Source organism: Mytilus edulis, chromosome 6 (genome assembly GCF_963676685.1).
Source record: "Mytilus edulis chromosome 6, xbMytEdul2.2, whole genome shotgun sequence".
In the NCBI taxonomy this organism is placed as follows: Eukaryota; Metazoa; Mollusca; class Bivalvia; order Mytilida; family Mytilidae; genus Mytilus; species Mytilus edulis.
Window position 1 is genome coordinate 87,397,600 of NC_092349.1, and position 24,948 is coordinate 87,422,547.

At 32.6% G+C, this 24,948-nt stretch overlaps 2 protein-coding genes across 2 annotated transcripts; both read left to right on the forward strand.

Annotated features, from left to right (window-relative positions):
* Positions 1-6,847: 6,847 nt before the first annotated feature.
* LOC139528792 (uncharacterized) lies at positions 6,848-8,700 on the forward strand. Its single transcript, XM_071324996.1, has 4 exons — positions 6,848-7,125; positions 7,588-7,761; positions 8,003-8,020; positions 8,608-8,700. Exons 1-4 carry the CDS (start codon positions 6,852-6,854, stop codon positions 8,628-8,630), a joined length of 489 nt encoding a protein of 162 aa, XP_071181097.1. The 5' UTR covers positions 6,848-6,851; the 3' UTR covers positions 8,631-8,700.
* Positions 8,701-18,761: 10,061 nt separating this feature from the next.
* On the forward strand, positions 18,762-24,099 carry LOC139528789 (uncharacterized). Its single transcript, XM_071324992.1, has 6 exons — positions 18,762-18,873; positions 20,450-21,341; positions 21,863-22,309; positions 22,786-22,950; positions 23,569-23,586; positions 24,005-24,099. Exons 2-6 carry the CDS (start codon positions 20,459-20,461, stop codon positions 24,025-24,027), a joined length of 1,536 nt encoding a protein of 511 aa, XP_071181093.1. The 5' UTR covers positions 18,762-18,873; positions 20,450-20,458; the 3' UTR covers positions 24,028-24,099.
* Positions 24,100-24,948: the final 849 nt, after the last annotated feature.

The following is a 24,948-nucleotide window of genomic DNA, read 5'->3' on the forward strand; positions in this document are numbered from 1 at the left end:
GAAAGCTCTCTCACAGGCAAACAACCCATAATTTTAAAATGTAAGAAGTTTATTCTTTCATCTTGAATTATGAACTCTGTCTTCAATGTCAACATCTAGATTCCTTATTCGCCTAGAAAAAACCTGACAACTTTGAATCCTGGTGATAAATATTCTTTGGTTATGGAATCTTCATTGTAGCTGATGATGTCAGCTAATGCGATTCCATGGCTTATTCATGCATCTCTTCCTTATTAAGTCTCATCTTCTCTAGAGACTTTTGATGCCTGTCGATAAAGGTTAGCAAGACATTGGACATGATATTTCGTTTCTTGTACAGTGAGGTCCCCAGCACTAAGCTTCTCTAAAAAAGTTGTGTACTGAAGCATTTGTACACATTGACCGTGCGGGTGGGTTTCCAGCTCCGATTGCCTGTTTTTTTTTTTTACATATCGGCTGTATCCTTTTGATGTCTTATTTTAGCTCTCTTTAGTTCTGTGTTTAGATGGCAGGTCTTATACCATTTGGCATTGTTTTTGTACGTAGTATGTGGAAGACCCCGGCCATCATATTGTGTATACAGATGGGTCGTAGACGGTAAACATGGAAGTTCTTTGTATTTAACGAGATTTCCAGCCATAGTAACATATCCGGCACCAATATTGATACACTTTGAGGGTGTAGGGCATTGCAGCTATTCGTCTGTCATATTTTGACAAATTATATATTTAACATTGAGAACAGAAATAGGGAATATATCAAAGAGACAACAAACTGACCAAAGAGCAGACAATAGCCGAATGCCACCAATAAGTGTTCTATGCAGCGAGAAATTCCTGCAACCGGACGTGGTCACCAGCTGGTCCCTATACAAATAGTGTACTAATTCAGAGTAAATGGATGTCACACTAAATTCCAAAGCATATAAATGAACTAAATATAAAAAAGAAGATGTGGTATGATTGCCAATGAGACAACTATCCACAAAAGACAAAAATGACATAGACATTAACAACTATAGGTCACCGTACAGCCTTCAACAATGAGCAAAGCCCATACCGCATAGTGAGCTATTATAAAAGGCCCCGATAAGACAATGTAAAACAATTCAAATGAGAAAACTAACGGCCTTATTTATGTAAAAAAATGAACAAAAAACAAATATGTAACACATAAACAAACGACAACCACTGAATTACAGGCTCCTGACTTGGGACAGGCACATACATAAATAATGTGGCGGGGTTAAACATGTTAGCGGGATCCCAACCCTCCCCTAACATTGGACAGTGGTATAACAGTACAACATAAGAACGAACTATAAAACTCAGTTGAAAAAAGGTTAACTCATCAGATGGACAAAAATACAAGTGGACGTGGCCCGGTACTTATACATCCCGACACAAAAAGACACAATGAACAGGTCTGAGAATACTCGCAGTTATCTGACAGCTAGTTCAAAGCCACTAACAACTAATAAAAAAAATCATGCAACTAAGACTAAACTATCAATCCGTACACATCCAACATCCAATGGATTTAGTGTAAAGACGTCATAAACAACCAGAGAAAAACATGACCTTGTGCAATGCCAAGTTACAGGTATCGACAGATTGTAGTCCAGTCAACCTCTTCAACATTTGAGGACGAACTACCTGGTCTTCGATTATATGATGCCTCAATAAGTTTAAATCTTTGAGAGCTCATCTTTCAATTGTTATTTAGACTCTTGATTTATCGAAGTGTATGTCTGTCTTCATTCAAATATAATAATGAAACAGTAGTGTTCACCATATCAATTGAATTTTAATAATCTCCAAAGAAATAAATACCTGATTCTATTACACCATTCTTCTCACTTTTTGCAAATTAAAAGTCAACATTTTTCTTGAATTTTGACATGAAATTTCGACCGGAAGTTAACCAAACTCATCCAAATTGCTGCTTCAGCAACACTGAAACCTATCTAATACGATGCAGATCAATTAAAACATAAGTTCTTTTAGTTCAAACTAAAAAAATGAAAGAGAATTAAGAAAAGTTGAAATTTAAACATGCATCCGCCATTTTGGATTTTACCGGAAGTTGACTATATTTCCAGCTTGCCTCCATATCTAAAATTGAAGAGTATAGATAGAAGTATGTTTGAGCAAAATTTGGTGCTTTTAACACGAAGTGCACAATTCCTTCATATATTGCACCTATCTGCTGGACTATTTGGAATTAATTTTTTTAGTCGACACATTACAATTCACTCGTAATAACAAATCGCTAATGACCATCGGTATAAAATATGTTTACTATGAATTTGACAAATAAGCAAAATTAACGTTGTGAACCTTTAATTTTTATTTAGCTTATCTTTTTAATATAATATAATAATAAAATTAACTATATGATATCGTCTTTCTAATGAGCGGTCATACCATATGACGAGTTTGGAAGTATTAAAAGTAAACTGTAGCAGAGTGTTAATTAACCCGACCATATGAGTGTATACCCATATGGTCATCACCATACGCGTATGGTCCAAATATTCATATGGTCCGGAACATAAACTTATAACGCCCCAATAAAAAAATATTGATATTTATTTATGCTAAATTTTATATATAATATTTTGCCTTATCTTAAGACTAAGGCCGCATTTCTCTCTAACACAAACGATGCAAACGGCTAAGCGCGCACATATTTTGATCATTTTTTTCAAACACAAGTTTGCAAAGTTTACATAAACTTTGAAAAACTATGCAAACGCTAAAAATGCGTCTGCAGTTTGTCGTTTGTTAGCGCAAACACTACAATTGCTTCTAACTTCAATCTGATTTAACGAAGTATTTGTATCTACGTTTGTAAAAAGTCTGTTTAACAACAACATGTGCATGCATTATTGAAAGTTCAAACAGGGTCAGTAAAGACTTATTACACGATGTATTTGTTTCTACTTTTGTAGCAGTTAGAAAACACCAACAAACGCGGCACAACGTTTACAAAATTGTGGTAAGAAAGAAATGCGGCCCAAATTTTTCTTCCCAAGTATAATTGCAGCGATCATTGCATATTATTAATACAACAAATCTTGTTATTCAAAATATTCCCATTCTTTATTCACATTGTATGTAGAATAAAGGTGGATGCCAAGGTGACCCTAAAAAATGACAGCTAAATAAGAAAACTAGGATTGAACATCAAACAAAAACCAAATGGAAACTCTTGCGCTTCAAATAGACCAGCAATGGCGGTTCCAAAAAGTGATAATCGTAATTAAAAAGCATTAATATTTTAAGAATAAGAAACATCTTGGAATTTTAGTCTACCGACTAATACAATTTTCATATCCTTTAAAAACTATTATTCCGCGCAACAAATCTGAACCTGGATAAAAAGGAATATGAATATTACAAATATTGTCAGAACAAAATCATTTTGCATAACTTATAAATCATTCGATGTTCACTATAATATAAAAAGCGTTTAATGGACTACATTAAAAGAGCATAAAAATGTTTTAAAACACCTAACTGTGACAAGTTATCCAATATGAATATAAAAAACATGATATAAATCATATGTTCATCTTTTCATTTTACGTTTCACACTGAAATGAATAAAATATTGATGTACAAGGTATATAGAACGATCGTGTTCCGGTAACATTGTGTTACAATCGATGACCAAGGTAACATCAATCGACATAGGTTACAAAAAACTAGTTCAACATGTTCAAACTTACAATCAAATTAACAGGTACAAATTAAACATGATAATAAAAAGATATAACTTATGTTTTAGCATGTTTCTCTTTTACGAATTGTTAAAATTTAATTTACTGCTTCCTGTGGTAAATCCGTATAAAAGATGTCCAGCTTCTGAGTTAAGCCACAACTTGTCTTGTCCTCCTTGTATACTATACCCTCTCACTGCTACAGTTAAAGGTATGTTGTATTATAGTAAATTAGGATTTGTGTTTTTCCTTTTAAATAATGTTATAATAACTTTAGAAAAATTTGGCTGTTATTATTAAGTCATATTGCTCTTAGCGTGTTTTGTTTCTAAAACATCATTTGCTTTCAAGTTTTTGGCTGTACACGTTCCTGGTGAAGACAAATTCAGAACGATCATTACCACATACATAAATACAGTGTTTTTTAATTTGTTATTCAGTATTGAATAATAAAAGAGTTAAACGAGACCGACACTTGTTTCCAATATAACTTCATTTTAAATATATGTGTTGAACACGTGCTTCTGCTTAAGCATTTGATTATAATTCTTTTCAGATGAAATCATCAGTTTTCTGTTTAAATCTTTAATCTTAAATAATCTTTGACATTATATTTTCAAAAAGAGTCATTGGGAGACCGGTTATGAATTATTTATATTTCTTTTCGTTTTGTTGAACAAAACAAATGCAAAATATTTAAAAAAGTGATTTCATTTTAGCGTTTTGAATTGCAAATACAAAGTCAGAATTATCACGAATTAAACTCAAGGACGTATTTACTTCATTTTGGATAAATGTTCATATGATTTTGCAATGCACAGAAAACAATCAACATTATATTATTCTGTTGAAACATGCTTGTAAAATGTTTGTAATAAGTTCGACACAATCCTATTATTAACGTTAACAAAATTGAAATAGGAAGCAAACCTAAATGAACATGCAATAATTAAGTGTATTTCAATAACTGAACATATGAATTTACGAATAACATTGCGTTGTTATTAATATCTCATTCCTTCGTGAATGTTTTTTGAGATTCCTTGTCTTCCTATAGGTTTACGTCGAATAGATAATATTAATACACATAATGTGAAATACTTTTTTTTTAATGTCTTGTGTATATTGAAACAATTTGTTTTAGAAACTGTCACTTGTATATTGTTAAAAAATGAAATTTACGCTTTATAAATTCAATGGGTCGGAGGACGGTTTTTCTCCATTTACCCTTATCAATATCGCTCAACCCCTAATCTCAAAACCAATAAAATGCAAGCTCTAATATACGTAAGCAGCTATATCACCTAAAGGGAACTACTATTCGATACACAAACAGCTTCATATATTTTATTTATACATTTTTTATAACATTCATTTGGTAATTCGTTGTCGTTGACACAGCTGAAAAGCAATAACACAAAACATGCAGTCGAAGTATAATTTAATTGCCTAATAGATATTTTCAATACTTCTTATATTTTTATTATTTAAAAAAAATTAAAGGTATTGAAATATTTAGCAAATATGTTTGAGCAGTTTATTGAATAAAAAACACCCAAGAGTAATACCACTTATCAATGGACGAGAACAATAAATATTAATAAAGATTTGTACATAATTTTACTGATTTTTTAAAAATAAGGATCAAAATATGTATTTGATTCAATAACTTAACCGAAAACATCGAAACTCCATGTATACAGATTTGAAAATATTATTATTATTTACTACCACTGGGTCGATGCCACTGCTGGTGGAGATTTATTTCCCCGAGGGTATCACAAGCCCAGTAGTCAGCACTTTTTGTGCTGACATGAATTATCATTGATATTGTTATATTTATAAATTAACTGTTTACAAAGTTTAGAATTTTTTGAAGGCTTTTCTACCTCAGGCATAGATTACCTTAGCTGTATTTGGCAACACTTTTAGGAATTTTGGATCTCAATGCTCTTCAACTTTGTACTTTATTTGGCTTTTTTTTTTTTTTTTTTTTTTTTTTTTTTTTTAACTTTTTTGGATTCGAGCGTCACTGATGAGTCTTTTGTAAACGAAGCGCGCGTTTGGCGTATATACACAATTTAGTCCTGGTATCTATGATGAGTTTATTTACATAATGTTTTAAAATACGGATCAAAATATGTGTTTGATTCAATAATTTAACCGAAAACATCGAAACACCATGTAAACAGATTTGAAAATATCATTCAGTTAATGTTTTGTCTTTAATTGTTGCCACATTCCCGTATTACATACATTTCATTTTGTTATTATTTTATTCTGTAAATCTTTTTAAAAGAAGAATATTTCAATGGTAAAATATTCAGGTTTGAAGTATCTAAGTGATTATTATTCCCATTACGCTAACACATGTATAGGGACAATATGTTCAGCTATCACTCCCATAGTCGCTATAAGAAAGAGAAAGAGTCAATATATATATATTTTTGGAATGACATAAAATAATAACATTAAATTAAGTAAATAGAATAAAGTAAACATGCTACTATTTTTGTTTGACATTTACACTTAATTTTAAAGTTATAGATAATTTCAGTTTCCTTAATATAAATTCTTTTCATTATAAATGTCATCTACTAAACAACAAATATATTTAAAAAAAAATATTTGCGTGACATATTTTGCCTTATAGGGGAGATTATAGGATTTATTTTAATATTGTTATAAAGATTATGTTTAAAAAAACTGTTTGCCAATTTATAAGGAGACATATCTAAAATATCATAATGGCTTTAAATGAAATACTTTTCGGAAACACAAAAAAGAATGCTCCTGAGTGATTGTTTTACTGACAAAATTCCCTTTTTTATTTCAGTCTTTCATTATGAATCCAATTCAAACCGTTGTCACATTTATTGCTGTCTTCGTCACAGTTAATGGTGCTGGTTATGGAAAAGGTGGCGGTATGGGCGGCGGTATGGGAGGAGGAATGGGAGGCGGTATGGGCGGTGGAATGATGGGCGGTATGGGTGGAGGAATGATGGGTGGTGGTATGGGAGGTGGTATGATGGGTGGTGGCATGGGAGGCGGTATGGGTAAGATGATGGGCGGTGGAATGATGGGAGGTATGGGAGGTGGTATGAGTGGTGGTATGATGGGAGGTATGGGCGGTGGTATGATGGGTGGTATGGGTATGGGTAAGATGATGGGCGGTGGTATGGGCGGAGGAATGGGAGGTGGAATGGGAGGTGGTATGATGGGAGGTATGGGCGGTATGGGTGGAGGTATGGGTGGTATGGGTAAGATGATGATGCCAATGCCAATGCCAATGCCGATGCCAATGCCAATGCCAATGCCAATGCCAATGCCAATGCCAAAATCCATGCCAATGCCAATGCCAATGCCAATGCCAATGCCAATGCCAAAAATGGGAGGTGGTATGATGGGAGGCATGATGGGAGGTAAGTTGAACTAATATTGTTTTCTTACTTTTAACTATTTATTCTATTCAATGTTTTGCCTGATGAACGTGAGGGATACACAATTACCGCTAACATAAAACAAACACCAAATACACGTGGGTATATTGATAACTCACAAATATGTCTAGCACGCTCTTGGTGTGACATTCAAAATTTCAACTGAATTCTATTAATGCTGCAAAAGTTAAGCTGAACTATTATGTCTATCTCCACTGGATAAAATGCTATCATATATAAAGAATAAGGTTGGGTTTCTATCATTTGTGAACATTTTTTACATGTGTATATATAGTACATGAATGTCATTTGAATTCAAATTCAAACATCGAAAGTTATACATTGATATATTTCATGTTTAAGAAAAAGAAATACACATATTACTATAATAACATCAAAAAACATCTTTATTATTAATATTATTTATTGACTTTTTTCATATAGGTATGGGCGGAGGAATGATGGGCGGTATGGGCGGAGGAATAATGGGAGGTATGGGCGGAGGAATGGGAGGAGGAATGGGCGGAGGAATGGGCGGTGGAATGGGCGGAGGAATGGGCGGAGGAATGGGCGGAGGAATGGGCGGAGGAATGGGCGGTAAAATGGGAGGTGGCAAAAGTAAGTCTTTGTTTATTGCAGTTTTACTTTGTGAGAATGTTCTATATATTTGCTGACATTCATTTCATTTTAACTTTGACGAAGTTGTCTCATTGACAATCATACCACATCTCCTTTATATGTTGAATGTTTTGATAGTCTTTGAGTATTTTGACATTGATTTTAGTTTTGTATTTAAAATTTCTAATATTCAACTAAAAACCTACGTCTTACATTTATAAACATATTTCTTTAATTGCAGGATACAGAAGAGCCACTGGTACGTAAATTAAAGTACTGTGAAGTCATTAATGTTCGTTGGGTACCAATTTTCAGGGATTTTGTGGGTCGAGTGAACTATGGATCTAACAGTTCAACGAACTACAAATTTTCTGTACTTTGGCAATCTGCGAAACTGAATATCTACGAAAATGCAAGTTTCCTTAATCCACGAAAATTGGTACCCACGAAAATAAAAAGAATCCACAGTAAAGCAAACGTTCTTTGTCGTGTAATAGTCAGTGCTACTCGAATACTTTGCATCTGAATAAGATTGATTGAGTGATTAAATGACTGAAGGGTTGGTTGATTGATTGATTGATTACTAAACTTGGCATCTCCACAAATGCGTTGTAGCAAATAGAGGACATTATATATCTTTTTAGCCTCTCATTTAAGACTCGAAATGTAGTCATTGTTATATTCTATTTAATCAATTACATTGTACATGAAAATTATTTTCAACTTTTATTTTCCTCGATTAACTTTTATATCAAAAGTACATATCAAAGGATAAAAAACCTGATATACACCTTTCGTTATTTTTTTTATTGTCGTTTACTTATGTTGCCATTTTCTTTCTTTCAGATTCTTATTCATACGATTATTGAACAACATCATTTAGATTGGATTAGTCAGAAACATTTCATCATTGTAATATATAATAAATGTTTATACATACCTTGATTGTTTACTCATGATATTAATCACCAATATGAATTATTTTATATAAGATTTTTGATTGATGTAAAAATGATAACATGTCATTCTCTACAGTAAAACACTTGCCTTTATCAGAAATTTAGACCCGTAGAGTATTGCCGCGAATTAAAACAAGTTTAACCCTGCTACATTCTGTATTTGCCTGTCCTAAGTCTGGAGCCTGTAATTCAGTAGTTTTCTTAATGCCTGTATAACATATTTGTTTTTTATGTTCTTTTTTTGTTCATAAATCAGGCCGTTAGTTTATTCGTTTGAATTATTTTACAAGTGTCATTTTGGGCCTTTCAAACATGTAGCGTACTATGCCGTATGGGTTTTATTCATTGTTGAAGGCCTTACGGTGACCTATAATTGTTAGTTTCTGTGTCAGTTGGTATCTTGTGGAAAGTTGTCTCATGAAACATCCTTTTTGTTTTTGTAAGGATGCTTCAATGTTTAAAACATAATGATGGTCATTTATTAGTAGGGCATAATAGTTATAAACACATAAATCAAAATAGAAAACGAACAGACTGTAAGAAATATCAGCTTCTAAATTGCTCAATCGTGATTAATGAAAGACGAATAACGAGTATGGCTGGATGTAATGTGTTTGTGAGTTCTCATTTCACCAACACAAGAGTGACACGACAACCATATTTTCTAACAAAGGAATATGTATTTATAAAAAAAGATGAGTTGGAAAACGTCGATGAAATAAATTCCAAATAGCCCAAAGACGTCTTTTTGGTCAATTTACCATCTCCTACGATTGACAAATGGCATTATCGTAAACCAAGCTTTCATTTTCCTTCAGTTTAGACAAACAAACAAATTAACCCATAGGACATCACATAATTAACATCGAAGAAATACACACGCAACGAAAAACTGAAATGGAGTAACATGAACCATTATCACAATTTAGAGGAGCCATGTGTCAAATAAACGTAGACATTTCCTGTTTGATTCTTATGACAAGTCTTATTCGGTTATACATCACGACCAAAGAAAAGAGGAGGGCATGCATGTTTAACGACACATTGACCATTTCTATGGTCATCTGTAACATCGATATTCTGTAACTATCAACTACACAAGTCATGGTGTCAAATATAACACGTTCGATATCATGATTCATGTTTTCAATCAAGAACTTTTGGTGTAGTTACGTAAAAAATCATCTTATTTAATATTTTGATTGAAACCACTAGCTTTTGTCTCTAAAAATTAGAAAAATTACCAAACTCCTGTGTAAATTCAAAAAGGAGAAGTACATACAAACAGATAAAAACAAATGCTATAAATCAACGGAACGAGTGAAAATCAGCTGTTATATTCCAGGCTTATTACATGCACTTCCAGAACAAAGTGGTTGGGTTAATATAAAAATCAGAAATTATTGCAAATAAGACAAGTCTCCAAATACTAGATGACAAAGAAATTAACACAATAGGTCACTGTATGGCCATGGACAACGAACAAAGCCAATAGTGCATAGTCAGCTATAAAACATCCCGAAAAAAATGTAACACAATTCAAACGAGAAAATAATGGCATAATTTATTTGCAAAATAATGGACAAAAACATATATGTTACACACCAACAAACGACAACCCCTGAATAACTGGCTCCTGGTTTGGAGCGGAAACTTTCAAAACAAGGCGGGTTAATACATAGGACAGTGGTGTAACAGTACAACATAAGAACAAATCATAAAAAACAGTTGAAAAAGCTTTACCTGATCAGACAGATACCAAGAGAAAACACCCAACAAAAACACAGCGTGGACGTAGACATGTATTTATACATTCCTTAAACAACAAGACACTAAGTACAGATCTTAAATTTTCTGACAACTAGTTGAAAGCCACTAACAACTAATAAACAAAATCATGTATCTTAGACACAAATAACGTCAGTGCACATTTAGCATCCATTAGATTTAGTACCACGACGTCATGAACAATCAGAGAAAAACATGACTTTGCGCAATGCCAAGATACAGGTGTCGACATATTGCAGAGCCATTAAAGTGCATATCGTTATAAACACAACTTATAATTTGATTTTAATTTACTGATTAAATGTTGAATATTGATAGCAATACAAATCATATTCAAAGATTTTATTACCAAGACCATTACAGTATTGATTTGATAACCTTTTAGATAAGTGTACTTAAAGGATCGTTACCGTAAAGTTTTTTAAATTGCTGGGCTAGGTAAACGGTATCAACGTAAAAGAAGGGATGTGATTTTCCGTTTAAATAAATTTATCTACAGGTACAACATAATTTAAATCACAATCTTTTACATGTTTATAGCAATCGAAAAATTAAGTAAAGATTTTGAATAATATGTGATAACGAAGTCCCTGACTTAATAATCCACTAGTAGTACATAGCTTACGTTAATTAAATCCTTAACGTCACAACAGACACAAACACAGCAAACGAGTATATAAATAGGGATCGAAATTTTTTCTCTTTTTTCGAAACATTACAGTTTCCCGTGTATAACTGAAATATCTAAATGTAGGAAAGGACAATTACGTATTAGATAAAATACAAAGGTAACAAAGAAACAGGCCGGTAACAACCGTTGCCGGATAATTTTTCTGCACGGGTAGTCAGGTTTTGACTTGACTACAAGTGCAGAAAAACTATTCGGCTGGTTGTTACCGGCCTGTTTCTGTTGTTACTTTTGTTTTTATCTGACTTGTACGATGTTTCAAGAAAGTAATAATACATTTTGCAAGACTAAACATTTGAGAAACTTAGTTAAGCCATAAAGCAGTAGTAGAAATGTAAGTTATTGTATAAACACTTTTTTTCATTTCCCTTCAACCGAGATTTTTATTCAAGAAAAAAAGTCATGAATCTAATAATTTGATAAAAAAGAACAATTTCAAGTAAAAGATGTCAGAATGTTGTACACATTTAAGACTTTTTAGAATGCAACTTCGTAAAAAAGTAATATATTAAAGAAATATGTTAGTGGTGAATAGGATGACGTTTGATTTTTATGGATGAAACGGAAGGAGGGGGGGGGGGGGCTAATTCATTTTAAAATAAACAGGCTGTGATCTTTACTTTTGATGAAAAAATGCAGGATGTGCCATTCCATCCCTCCATTCCCCCTTAAAAAAATCCTAAAAATCGCGCGTTTGTTGCCAAATACATGAATTTAATATTCAGTGGTGGGGGTCCCGGGGTTGGAACAACCCTTTTTTGGACGATCAATGCATTTAAATTTTGGACATACAATTGGACCCCCCCTGTTTTGTCCTGGATTTGAACCTGGATCCACCACTGATATAAATTCGATAACAATATAAATGTATCAAAAGAATGAATTTCCGACTTCATTAGTGAATGAAATGTTTATGAAAATATAGATTTTGTCTTAATATTATATATATTCAGGCATATACTTTATTTTTTTTTGAATTCATGCTTGTCTCTAGATCTGCCAGTGTTGATCGGGATTAAACACGTGTTACATTATGATCCAATCGCAGCTTACCGCCCAAAATTTATGACATAAGTTGAATGATTTTCTTCTAGATTTGCTGCTTATTTGGACGTGTATTACATGAACACTTTTTATAGGATCAATCGTGCATTGGTGAGTTGATAGGGATTTTATCTTTTGATAAGATTTTATTTTTATTTACTTATTTCCTGTCTTATTTTTTTTTTAAATATACACGTCAGTATCATCATTTCTTTACTTTCAGCATTGTCCAAAATACTATTCATGTCAATATATTGAAGAAAACATTTATTGACCGAATATTTTCTTCATAAAGGGGGTGGTATATTCTTTTTTGAGTATATTAACTATTTACTTTTCAACGCTATCACCCAAATGTTTTTGTTTAAATTAGCACTATTTACGGTATTCGGAAAATCAGGAATAAAGCAGAACATTAATTTGTCATCTACTTGACCATAATAATTTTCTTCTCATAAAATTTGGGATCAAAATATCTATTTTAGGAGAAAACCATACCCCCCTTTTGAAGTTAAATGTCTAATCCCTTAGTGTACTGATATAAATAGTATTTTACTGGAAATGTTTGGAAAAGATATTGATGCTAACGTAAATATTTTGTTCAATAAAAAGACAGGAAATAAGTCGGTGAACCAAACAGTTCAAATCTAATTGAAAGTTAAAGTGCCCATGAACTCACTGATCATGCACGAGTGATTCTATTCATAAAAAGAGTCCGTGTATCATCTAAAAAGAGTCCGTGTAACACCCGTTAATGTACTGTTTTTCTATAGCTCTACGGGGGCAAAGTCGTACAAAAACATATAATTATTATATAGTTGGTAAATATCGGCAAAAATAGTGCTCATAGGAATACCTAAAACCTGATATTATAGCTAGCATAAATTTCACCATATATGACAGTTGATTATAGTTCTGTTCTATTGACACAATTAAATAAGCAACCGAATTAGACATGAAAATGTAACGCTAATTGGAATAGTCCGTCACAATTGTATAAACATGCATCATAATTTACTAAAAAATGCAATTCACTTATACAATTAAATCTAACAAAGACTCAAACAATAAACACCACTCTTGTGTTTGAATGCGCAGGATCCATCTGAGCCAGGAACAACCAGATTAAAACCCCCACATTACTGATGCATGAATATCGAGTCCAAATAAAGCCAAGTATTCAAAAGTCAAGGGGGCATAGGTAATAGAGAAACAGTCTATGAACCAAAAAAAACAAAAAAACAAACAAACAACAACCCCATAACAAACAGAAATATCCATATAACATCAGTTTGCTTTATGTAAGCATAATGGAAAAATTTCTGCACCTCAAATCAGACAACTTTTAACTCATGAAATTTCTTTCATCCAGCTTTAAATTTTATAAATGAGGTAACAAATGAAAGAAGAAAGATTAATATTTAAAATGGTGATAATTGTATTATGACATAGTTATTAAATAACTAATTTGTGTAATTAGTTGCTATATTGTGACGTCCACACTTGAATGAAATTAGCTTCATTGATACATTATATCCAACATCCCAATATATTTTATATATTCTTGCACAACACATTTTGACATCCAAAACCGTGTCAGATTTTTCCTATTATAATTCATTTTCTCAGTAAACCTTCAGTAAAGTTTGCAATCTCAATTCATAAGTGATTACTTACTTTAATTGGGTATAAAATGTGTTCACTTGATGTTTTTTTGAAATCTGAGACACAGTTTTGAAGATAATTGGTCAAGAAAAAACAAGTGTGAAATCACGTCATATAGGGGTACCCATCTAGGAGCTGTATTCATTTTAAATTACTATTTTATTGACAAAAATGAATGTGTTACAACTGAAGTAACAAAAACAGCTGATAATGAAATTTGATTTGTGATACCTTAGTTTCTTTATAAATTGAAAATTCATCAACAAACAATTGTATAAAGATGTTTTATTTTGTAAATAATATCAGTACTAAAGTTCTGATTACTGCGCTTGATAGTCTACCAGCAGAAAAATCGACAGAGTGTTTTTAAAATGAAAACTACACGTGACAGATTTAATGCTTTCAAATATGAACTAAAGTTGCAAATTATTCTACTTGATCACTAGTGGCCGGTTACCTCATTCGCAATCACACTACACCTTTTCATCTTACTCGATCAAAAAACAACAAACCAGACACCAAAATTATCATTTGCATACACGAAAAAGTAAAATAACAAAAATACAGAACTCCGATGGAAATTCTAAAGGAGAGTTCCTAAGCAAATGACAAAATCAAAAACCAAAATACATCAAACGAATGAACAACAACTGTTATATTCCTGATGTGATACAGGTAATTGGTACTTGGTACTAAATGTTAGAAAAATATGCAAAAAGAAAATCAAAAATATATTAAAACATAAATAACAGTCTTCACCTTTTTGCAATACGGAAACTGAACAGTAAATATCGGATTATTGTGTATTAATCCTGGAATATAATAATGCATTGATTCCATATATAAACCGGTGCACTGATTCCGGAAAGTTGATGGTGTATAAAGTAAAATCACAAAAATACTGAACCCAGGGGAAAATCAATTCGGAAAGTCCATAATCACATGGCAAAATCAAATAACAAAACACATAAAAAACGAATGGACAAGAAATGTCATATTCCTTCTTCCAACATTGCATAAATTCCCTACATCTAATGGTGTATTAGTACGTTACATCCAGTGGTGTATTTAGTCTAATGGTGCATAAATTTCCTACACCCAACTGTGTATTTATCTAAATTCTGCATCAAAATATGTATTTATCCTTAACATGAAATGGTGTATAAATTCCAAACATGCAATGGTTTAAACGTTCCCTACATCCAATTTGTGTATTGTTACTCTTAATGCAAAGCTTGATTAGTACATAATATCCAATGGTGTATTAATTCCATACACACAATGGTGTATTAGTTCACTGCATCCAAAATTGAAGTAAGGGCATACAACACAGTTTCGATACCTAGATGAATTATTTTGACAAAGTTGCATGATACATACCATCCAAAGGTGTATTAATGAACTACACTCTTACATCCAGTGATGTATTTATTCCATATGTTCAATAGTGTTTAAATTTCCCTGCATGAAATGGTGTATTTTATCCCCATTAGAAAAGTGCATAAATTCCAAACATAAAATGGTGTAAAAGTTCCCTACATCAAATGTGTGCATTATTACTCTAAATTCAAAACTGGATTAGTACATAATATCCAATGGTGTATTAATTACCTACACACAATGGTGTATTAATTCCCTACACACAATGGTGTATTAGTTCATTGCATCCAAAATTAAAGTAAGGGCATACAACCCAGTTTCGGGTGCTGTATACGGTGCAGGAAATGCCTACCCTTCCGGAGCACCTGAGTTCACTCCCGGTTTTTAGTGGAGTTCGTGTTGTTTCTTATCTATTATTTATAACTGTTGATGTAAATGTCTTTGTTTCCCCATTGGTTTTGATTGTTATTGTCTTTCGATACCACGATGAATTATTTTTGACGAAAACCTGCATACAAGCTTTTTTTCACCTAATAAATTCAAATATGTAATAAAAAATAGTAGTATACCGCTGTTTGAAAGTCATAAAAGATTGAGAGAAAACAAAACCGGGTTACACACTAAAACTGAGGTAAACACATCAACTATAAGAGGAAAACATTGAAACACTGAAGTGCAATAAAAACCAAAACGATAATGCAAAACACACAGAAACGAACTATAAGATAACAACTGCCATTTTCCGGACTAGGTACAGTACGTTTTAAGAAAAAAATAGTTTGTTGAACGTACGTTGAATTTGTCATGAACATTAGTACAAATATCCTTCATACTCAAACAAAGCAAATGTCATTTTTAAAAAGAGGATTCATGAACTCGTTTTAAAGTTAAATCAGTTCGAATGAGAAAAATCAGTCGACAAATGCATCTGTTCCCGATATGTCACAATTTGGAGTCACACAAAATAAAATTTAACATTAGCAACATCTTTACCTCTCCTATAACTGTATCATATGCCTTACTACATAATCTCCAATAATGTATGTACTCCTTATGTTCAATGGTGAATAAATTCCCGATATCCAATAGTGACTTAATTCTAAAAATCCAATGATGTAATATATCCTGAGATCGATATGTTTGAAACACCTTTCTATGACATATACTCCCATTTGAATCATTTAAACATGATATGAATCATAAGATCATCTTTTTATTTTTCTTTTCAAATTCTAATTAAGGAATATAATCATCTTGATTTACATTGTAGCTTGTAACAGTCGTGTTCCGGTAACATTGCATCAGACGTGTAACAAAAAAGGTATATACTAGACGCTAAGGTTGGCTAATTATACTTTTAATGTAGGGAATGTGTCAAAACATTTATCATCAATCTAAATCATATTCGTATTGTTGACCGGCTATATATCTCAACTACTTTTTGCTTCGCTATTGCAATCTAAAACTCTTTCATCTCGCAATAGTACTTGAACCAATACAAACTAAAAGACAAACTGAAAGAATTGGTTCTGCTTTGTTTCATTCAAATAATGACCAACGAAGATACAAGTACGGAGGCATAAATACTACTTCGTAAATAATCACTCTGAATCAAACAAAAAGTTCTCTGACATTACAAAGATACACGATTACTTGTTTGACAACATATTTTATACGTTTTGAGGACGTATTTTCCAACAAACAATCAGCATTCCCATGATCACAAAATGTTCCCCTCTTCTTGCCGACTCTTTCATTTGAAGCTGATTTCATACATTAACTTCATCTGAGAGAGAGTCCGCAGTATCTTTATTTTGCAATATAAATTATGTTATCTAACTGAATAACTCTAAATTGGTGACTATCATGAACGCACCTATCACATGCAACATGAAATAAAAGGTACAACAGATATAGTTAAGTCTATTTCATATCATGATGTGCATCTAGAAATTGAAAATGAGTGTCTTTTGAAAACAAAACTTTACGACAAAACAGATGATTTCAGTTTCCCAATTTTGAATGTTCCTTTGGTATCTTTTGCCTCTCTTGAATCAAATTAACTTAGTGTTACATCGCTCTCCGATGTCTTCATATGCTTGTAATAACTTTAAATGTTTAGCGCGTGTTTCATAACGACGAATGAGCATATACATTTTCATCACAATCGGAAATTTTTTTTTATTGATTCGTTTGTTTTTCTTCATTGCAAATTCTTTTCACCATAGTACAAGTATTGTCTCCCTTCTGGTATGACGTTAAATCATATGTAACAGTGAAGTAAAGCCATTATTATTAGAGTTTACGACTGCTCGGAAAATTTCGACGTTAATAGTAGTTGAGCTGACCTTTAGATAATGTTAGCAAGTCAAGAAACGTGTCAGTGATTGTCTTATGTGATAACTTTGTTTTGCTTATTTGAATAAATTTTGGGCGATCGTACATTTTCTGTAGAATAAGGACAATGTTGCATTTGACATATTCTATAGTCACATTCGTATTAATAAACAACAATGACCGAACATCGGTTAAACGAGTTAGCGTCAATGCAAATTTCAGAAATAAACCAAAAATACACATGATGTTGGTGATTCAAAACCACAAAATATTAGTATTCAGTATCGTACAAAGATAAAAGAATATGGTAACTTTTGAGCTTGAGAGACTAAGAACATATGTATTTTGTTTGAAACCGTATGTAGACAACGAAAGGACGTTTGATATTATTGTAATGATGACCTACTGTCTCATTAAAAAAAAAATCATATCTGTCTCCTTTTATTTGAAAATATTTCAAAATCATGAAAGTGTTTTGAAAAGAGTTTTAATTTGAAATATGCTAGGGTAAATGCATTTTACATTTAAAATTACGTAGGTGCCAGTATTCAACTTTTAAATATATTATATCTATAATAAAAGATATAGTAGTGTAAGGCATACAAAAACAATTATTAGGAAATAAATGAAACAGCCAATATCATCCTAATATTCATTTTGTTGAAATTGCAATACCTTAACAGCTAAAAGTTTAAGTGTTATAAAAGGAACATATATAAGAACTTTATGAAACCGTAATGTTCACAAAAAATATATTATGAATTATTCGAATTTAATAATTAATATCTATAAGGAAACTATTATAATTATGTTTCCAAAGAGTAATAAGAAAAAGAATCAGTCTGTTACAGTTGAAACCCAAAATTCAACTAACACACACGTACATATAGTTCAAGTCTAAAAATCACTTTTGTATTTTGAAACGTTCCTAAATTAAACGTGTGATTTGTCAACCTCAGCATCGAGTGTACACTATTTCGTAACATATCAATTACAATCGATTACATACGTTACATCTATCGTACACTAGTTTGACATGCTAAAATGTATAATTAATCTAACAGGTTCAAATCAAACATGATAATAAAGAGATATGACTAATGTTTTAGCATGTTTCTATTTTACAAGGCGTTAAAGTTGAACGCACTGTTTCCTGTAGTAAATTATTATAAAAGGTGTCCAGTCTCTGAATATGGCCACAATTTGATTGTCCTCCCTGATTACCATAGCATCTCACTGCTACAAGTAAAGGTAGGTTGTTTTAATAGAAATTTACTATTTGGTGTTTTGACAATTTAACTAAGGTTTCGCCTCTATCAGGTAAGAAGGACCCTAGATTGGTTGGTTTATTATTTAAAAGGAATTGCTAAGCATATGAGGGTTCGTGATATTCATTTTTCATACCTAGCTTTCAAATATTTGACTTTGATTGAAAGTTAATTAAGAACAGGCTGCCAGTTAATTCAGTTGAAATTACTTAATATCTGATTTCATTAACTGCAATTTTAAACACAAACATCTTTTTTAGCTGCAAAAAAAAAAACCCGAACGATTTCGTCTTCAAATTATACTATGCATAAGTTTTGTACATGACATATTTAAAAACTGTATTTAGTTGTATCCTTTAACGAATCAACATTTATTTTTCGTTTTCCTGAACAGAAACATACATGGAAAATATAGAAATTTTATTCGATATATTTTTTTTTTTAAACTACCACATATTAAACTTCATTTTTAAAATCAATAACTGGGCATTTTTCCTGGTTTTTCCTGGTTTTTATCTGATTTTGTTATACATAGAATAAATTCAATATGCATCAAACTTTACTTCAACGTTTAGGTGATAGTTCCTATAACAAACTGTTGAATACATACATTTTAAACCGAAAGGAAATAAGGCTGTACATAACTTGATTAATATCTTTAACACATTTACAATAATCATTGCATATTAAAAAATGCAAAATACCCTCGTGAATTTGTTGTTACTATTCTAATGTAGGTTTAAAAAATATCAATTAAAACCAAAACATTATCATTAATTGTCTTGTTTCTATTTTACATATATTGATAGACATTCATATATCGCTACAATAAAAATGAATGTTGAACGTTATAAATATAATTCGTCTGAAAACGTTATGTAGATAAACCAGGAGTGCTCAAACCAAACAAAGAAATATTAAAAAGCAAGGATGTTTAAGTATTTGAATACATAATAAGTATATCCCTTAATGTAGCTGAACTGTATTTTGTTATCTTTGATTGTTAAATAGCAGTCAAATATCAGAATAATTTATTGCATACATTTTGAGACATAAAGTAATGTGAAGATATATTCCATATTCCCAACAAAACTTTTTTTTCTTACATACTTGTGTTTTTTTTCATTAAAAATCTATGCACATTTTAGAAATTTTGAATGACTTGTAGCTTGAAATATAACATGGTTACCCATAGAGATTTTATTAATCAGAATTATACATAAAAACAAAATTGATTGGTCTTATCATTTATTTTTATTCTATAGATCACTAAAATATATTTCATGAATGTTCTTATTGCCTAAAACTATTTCAATAATAATAGATACAAGTAAAATGTTTTTTTGTACTTATGAGTTTAAATTCCCTTTTTTGTTTCTTTTGCCTCTTGCGCGAATATTAATCAGTGTTAATAGATTACACATGTTACACGATGTCAGGAAAGCAAAACAATATCTTCTAATGAAATTATTTTCGATATTAGCAGAAAATAAACAAAAAACAAATGAATTACAAATATTTGTTTCTTTTCCTAACAACCATTTCGTCTTTTATTTCAGTCTTTCATAATGAATCCAATTCAGATCGTTGTCACATTTATGGCTGTCTTCGTCACAGTAAATGGTTTTCCCTACGGTGGCGGTATGGGCGGCGGTATGATGGGTGGTGGTATGATGGGTGGTGGTATGGGTATGGGTGGTATGGGTATGGGCAAAATGATGGGTGGTGGTATGGGCGGTGGAATGGGCGGTGGAATGGGAGGTGGAATGGGCGGTAGAAAAGGTATGCAGATGGAAATGGAAGCCGCTCCGGGTGGTATGGGCGGCGGTATGGGTGGAATGGGTATGGAGGTTGAAATGAAACCCACTCCAGCTGCTGGTAACAGAATGGGCGGTGGAATGGGAGGCGGTATGGGAGGTGGTATGGGAGGCGGTATGGGAGGAATGGGCGGTGGAATGGGTATGGAGGTTGAAATGAAACCCGCTCCAGCTGCTGGTAACAAGATGGGCGGTGGAATGGGCGGCGGTATGGGAGGTGGTATGGGAGGCGGTATGGGAGGAATGGGCGGCGGAATGGGTATGGAGGTTGAAATGAAACCCACTCCAGCTGCTGGTAACAAGATGGGCGGTGGAATGGGAGGAGGTATGGGAGGAATGAGCGGCGGAATGGGTATGGAGGTTGAAATGAAACCCGCTCCAGCTGCTGGTAACAAGATGGGCGGTGGAATGGGAGGCGGTATGGGAGGAATGGGCGGTGGAATGGGCGGTATGGGTGGGATGATGGGCGGTGGAATGGGTGGTGGAAAAGGAATGCAGGTTGAAATGGAAGCCGGCCCAGGTGGAATGGGAGGTGGTATGGGTGGAATGGGCGGTGGAATGGGTCAGATGATGATGATGCCGATGCCAATGCAAATGGCAATGCCACAACAAATGCCAATGTCAATGATGGGAGGTAATTAGAATTGTTATTTAAAATTTAAATTACATTTTTCCATTCAATGTTTTGTTTGCTGTACGGTCGAGAAACTTCACCCTTTTGTATAATCCATTCATCGCACGCAGATAATACAATATATATGTTTAAGCATGATACCTCTTACAAAAATAATTCACCTGTCATTTAAATATAGTCAATCAAAAACGATCATATACGAATTGAATAAAAAAAATCAATGTAAATCGTGTCGAAAGTTTGCGATTACATGTAATATATTTCATGTCGTAAGTCTGACATTAAATGTAATATATTTAAAAACAAAATTAAATATATATTTCATGTTGAAGATAGGGAAAGTAAAAACTTAAGGTACCTACATAAACAAAACCGATTTGTATTGTGTTCAACATTAATGTAAATCCTTTTTTTAATTTAATTTGGTGGATATTGACAATCATACCACATCTCCTTATTTTTATAATTTATGATTATGTAAAGTGTTAATGATACTTTTTATTTATTTTCATGTCATAAAGGTATGGGCGGTGGAATGGGCGGAGGTATGGGTAAGATGATGATGCCTATGCCAATGCAAATGCCAATGTCAATGCCAGAACCCATGCCAATGCCAATGCCAAAAATGGAAATGGAAATGCCAATGCCAAAGATGGGAGGTGGAATGATGGGCGGTGGAATGGGCGGTGGTATGATGGGCGCCGGCATGAGCGGTGGTATGATGGGCGCTGGAATGGGCGCAGGAATGGGCGCTGGAATGGAAATGGAAGGCAGTATGGGTGGAATGGGAGGCGGTATGGGCGGTGGAATGGGAGGTGCTATGGGTGGAATGGGCGCAGCTATGGCTAAAATGATGATGATGCCAGAACCTATGCCAATGCAAAAGCCAATGCCAAAAATGGAAATCGAAATGCCACCAGGAATGTCAAAAATGATGGGAGCTAAAATGATGGCTGCCATGATGGGAGGTAAATAAAATTGATTTCATTTTCTTCTCCTACTTTTAAATTAATTGTTGTGCAAGCTGTATAGGAGAAAACACAAAATTCACCATTTCGTATCATCCATTCATTGATGTGACATAATATGTTAAAAGTATAGACCTTTCACAAAAGATACAAAAACCGATTCATGCGGGTATATTGAAAACCTACAAATTAATACGAATATAAATACGAAAAAGAGTTATAAAAAATAAAAGTCATGTTACTCTAATGTACATTTTATAATAATATCAATGACAATGTTTTTAACAAATAAATGTATATATTTATAGTATAAGCTAAGATGAATTTCATATATTTTAAAGTTGTACATGCATAAAGGTAAGACACACATTATCATATTTATGAATGAAACGTTTAAATTGTACACAATATCTATTTACTTGTATTTATTATGTATAGTGTATATGATGTTCAATATATGTCTTGTTTCCATATAGGTATGAGCGGCGGAATGGGCGGAGGAATGGGAGGAGGAATGGCCGGTGGAATGGGCGGAACAATGGGAGGAATGGGAGGAGGAATGGGAGGAATGGGAATGGGAGGAGCAATGGGAGGAATGGGAATGGGAGGAGCAATGGGAGGAATGGGAATGGGAGGCAAAAGTAAGTCATAGTTCATTCAAGATTTAATAAAGGAATAAATGCCTTTTTTTCAGAGTATAAAGGACTTTTATGATATGTTTATGAGTGACGTGGTTCGGTTAAAAAAACAATAATATCCTTTGTAAAGTCTTATGATCCTTTATTTTGTCTGTATATCTGTGTCACTGAATTGGCATGGCACCTTCATATATTTTTTTGGTTCAAATAAATGTTTTGTGTTTCTTGTTTAATTAAAAAATGAACGCGAAGTGAAAATAAATATGTGAAACGTCGAAACAGTGTGTTTTATTATAGTATTTATCTTGTTTACGTTGTTAAGGAAAATTAGTTCCATCAACGGCGTCTACAAATTAATGACTTCCAGATCCTCTACAAAATACCCTTTCAATCAATCATATTGACGTATACTTTGATATGCATATCATATCAGAATAATGTTTTTAATAATGAACTATTGAATTGCTTATATCAACATTATTTGAACTTTTTTGATGGTTACCTATTTGGCAATCATACAAAGTGTTTTTATAATTTTATATAGAATGTGTAAATATTTATAATTCTTGTATCAACATAAAAGTCAATAAATTGATAAACATGTATTTTTTTAAATTGCAGGATATAGAAGATCTACTGGTATGTAGAACAGCATTTATATTTATTTAGCAGACTATAATTATTTCTTAAAATGGCATTATTTTGTATCAGATGTATCAGATTCAAGTTTTATTATCCTCAGACACAAGCAGTATATAAATGGTCAATATACATACATCAATACATAAATGAACAAATGATCTATACCTGTATACAGTACCTACAATATAATTATGAAAACACATTAGAGGTATGACAATAGAAGCTAACACACTTTTAACAACCACGTGGTTATAGTAGTCAAAGATTGTTGAAAAATAAACAAGACAAGTATATTTTAGTCGTAGAGTTGAGTACTCCCGTAGTAAGCAAAAGTAAACATATACTAAAGTAGAAACAAAGTTGAAATTAATTTCCTTTTTGATGTTTACTCATGTGGACTTTTGTTTTCTTTCAGATTCTTATTCATATGATTACTGATCAACATCATAGACGTCGTATTAGTCCGAAACTAACCATTGTTGTACATTATAATAAATGTTTTTACATGTTTCTAAATTGTTTTCTTATGACGTTCACCCCTTATATGAATTACTTATTAGTCGATACAACATCTTTATTCATTGGTGGAAACATTGTCATTGGTTATTACTAACTGTTCAGCAAATGCATCAAATTTTATCATGACACGGTTGGTGAATAAGGAACTAGTAAAAAATTTGTCGACAATATTCTTGGTTTCTTCATTGTAATAAGTATTTGATAATTGTTCATGAGGACATTGTCTATATAAATAAAGAATTTAAAAGAGAAAAAAAACCAACAGCATGATTTGATCTATAGCAATAAAGTTAAAGCAATCTTCACAAGCAGCAAAAGAGGGACGAAAATACCAAAGGGACAGTCAATCTCATAAATCTAAAACAAACTGACAACGCCATGGCTAAAAATGAAAAAGACAAACAAACAACAGCACACATGACACAACATACAAAACTAAAGAATAAACAACACGAACCCCACCAAAATCTAGGGGTGATCTCAGGTGCTACGGAAGGGTAAGCATATCCTGCTCCACATGTGGCACCCGTCGTGTTGCTTATATGATAACAAATCCGGTAAATAGTCTAATTCGGTAGGTAACATTCATGAAAGGGAAAGGGATTGTAGCTACAACGTAAGGAACATATCCGATAGCATTTGTGAAACGGTTATTCCATATCGGTCAACCAACTCGTGATGGCGTCCGTAATATTTACTTACAATATCCACTGAATTACTTAATCTTAGTCTGGGACAGTCGTATAAAGAATATCGCTTTGTGTGGGCATGATTGTGACCACACAATTATCCCTTTCAACAGTGATACGGCAATCATACTTCAATTTAATTGAAATTTAA